The sequence below is a fragment of the Microtus ochrogaster genome, linkage group LG1, assembly GCF_000317375.1.
Source record: "Microtus ochrogaster isolate Prairie Vole_2 linkage group LG1, MicOch1.0, whole genome shotgun sequence".
NCBI classification, from domain to species: domain Eukaryota; kingdom Metazoa; phylum Chordata; class Mammalia; order Rodentia; family Cricetidae; genus Microtus; species Microtus ochrogaster.
The window spans coordinates 57,509,417-57,510,840 of record NC_022027.1 but is presented as its reverse complement, the minus strand read 5'-3'; the positions used below and the strand labels follow the sequence as shown (position 1 = coordinate 57,510,840).

The following is a 1,424-nucleotide window of genomic DNA, read 5'->3' as shown; positions in this document are numbered from 1 at the left end:
TGGCTGAAAGACACTTAAGGAAATGCTCAACATCCTTAGTCATCAGAGAAATGCAAATCAAAACAACTCTGAGATTCCATCTTACACCTGTAAGAATGGCCAAGATCAAAAACACTGATGATAACTTATGCTAAAGAGGATTAGCGTAAGGAAACACTCCTCCATTGCTAGTGGGTGTGCAAACTGGTACAACTGCTTTGGATTTCAGTATGGCAATTTCTCAGGAAATTAGGAAACACCCTTCCTCAAGACCCAGCAATACCACTTTTGGGTATATTCCCAAAGGATGCTCAATATTACCACAAGAACATGTGCTCAACTATGTTCATAGCAGCATTATTTGTCATAGCCAGAACCTGGAAACAACCTAAATGCCCCTCCACTGAAGAATGGATAAGGAGGATGTGGTACATTTACACAATGGAGTACTACACAGCAGAAAAAAATAATGTCATCTTGAAATTTGTGGGCAAATGGATGGATCTAGAAAACATCATATTGAGTGAGGTAACCCAGACCCAGAAAGGCAAATATAATATGTACCCATTCATAAGTGGCTTTTAGACATAAAGAAAAAAAACTGCCTTCAAATCACAACCCCTGAGAACCAAGACAACAAGGAGGACCCTGAAAGAGAGAAATAAATGGATCTAATCTACTTAGGAAGTAGAAAAAGACAAGATCTCCTGAGTAAACTGGGAGTATGGGAACCATGGGAGAGGGTAGAAGGGGAGGGGAGAGAAAGGGAGGGGATCAGAGAAAAATATATAGCTCAATAAAAACAATTTAAAAAATGATGGATTTATACCTAGAGAAATTTTAGTCATGAATCTTAGCCTTCTACATTACATTAAAAACTCTATATTTACAGTAAAAATGTTTTTAAATGCTTTTAAATGTTTTCCTTTATCCCATTTGCATATTAAAATTTTTTCCATGATAATGTACCTGAATTTCTCTTTCAAAATTTCAAGTTCACTTTTATACAGATTACACTTTTCTTGAAGCCTTTTGTTTTCTTTTTCACAGTTACTAAGATTTTTCTCTAATATTTCTTCTTCAGCTTGAACCTAAAACAAACATTTGTTTTAAGTGAGTACACTAGTCCAATCACAAGCTTCATTTTGTTTAAACAGAACTGTGAGCAGTGATTCTGGAGGGAAACAGGAACAGGCTAAATATCTCGTATACATTCCAGCTCCTGGTACTGCAATGAAAGGAAACAGCCTAACACAAAAGACAAAAAGAGGACATTAGTACTTATTCAGAAATCCTTAAGGGCCAGTAACAGATTGGCAAAAACAATGTCACCTGAAAGCAAAATGCTCAGGTCAAACACGAATAAAGCAAGCAATTCATATAGGGATTGTATATCCAAGTAATCAAACCTCTTAGTTCGGGTGGTGGCACACGCCAGGCAGATA

The 1,424-nt window shown here is 36.7% G+C and overlaps 1 protein-coding gene across 1 annotated transcript in view; it reads right to left on the bottom strand.

Annotated features, from left to right (window-relative positions):
* Ccdc18 (coiled-coil domain containing 18) overlaps positions 1-1,424 on the bottom strand; it is a 113,988-nt gene that overhangs the window by 86,620 nt on the left and 25,944 nt on the right. Inside the window, exon 7 of the mRNA XM_026785039.1 lies at positions 949-1,070. Within this exon, the coding sequence (XP_026640840.1) occupies positions 949-1,070 (122 nt within the window). The remainder of the gene's footprint in view (positions 1-948; positions 1,071-1,424) is intronic.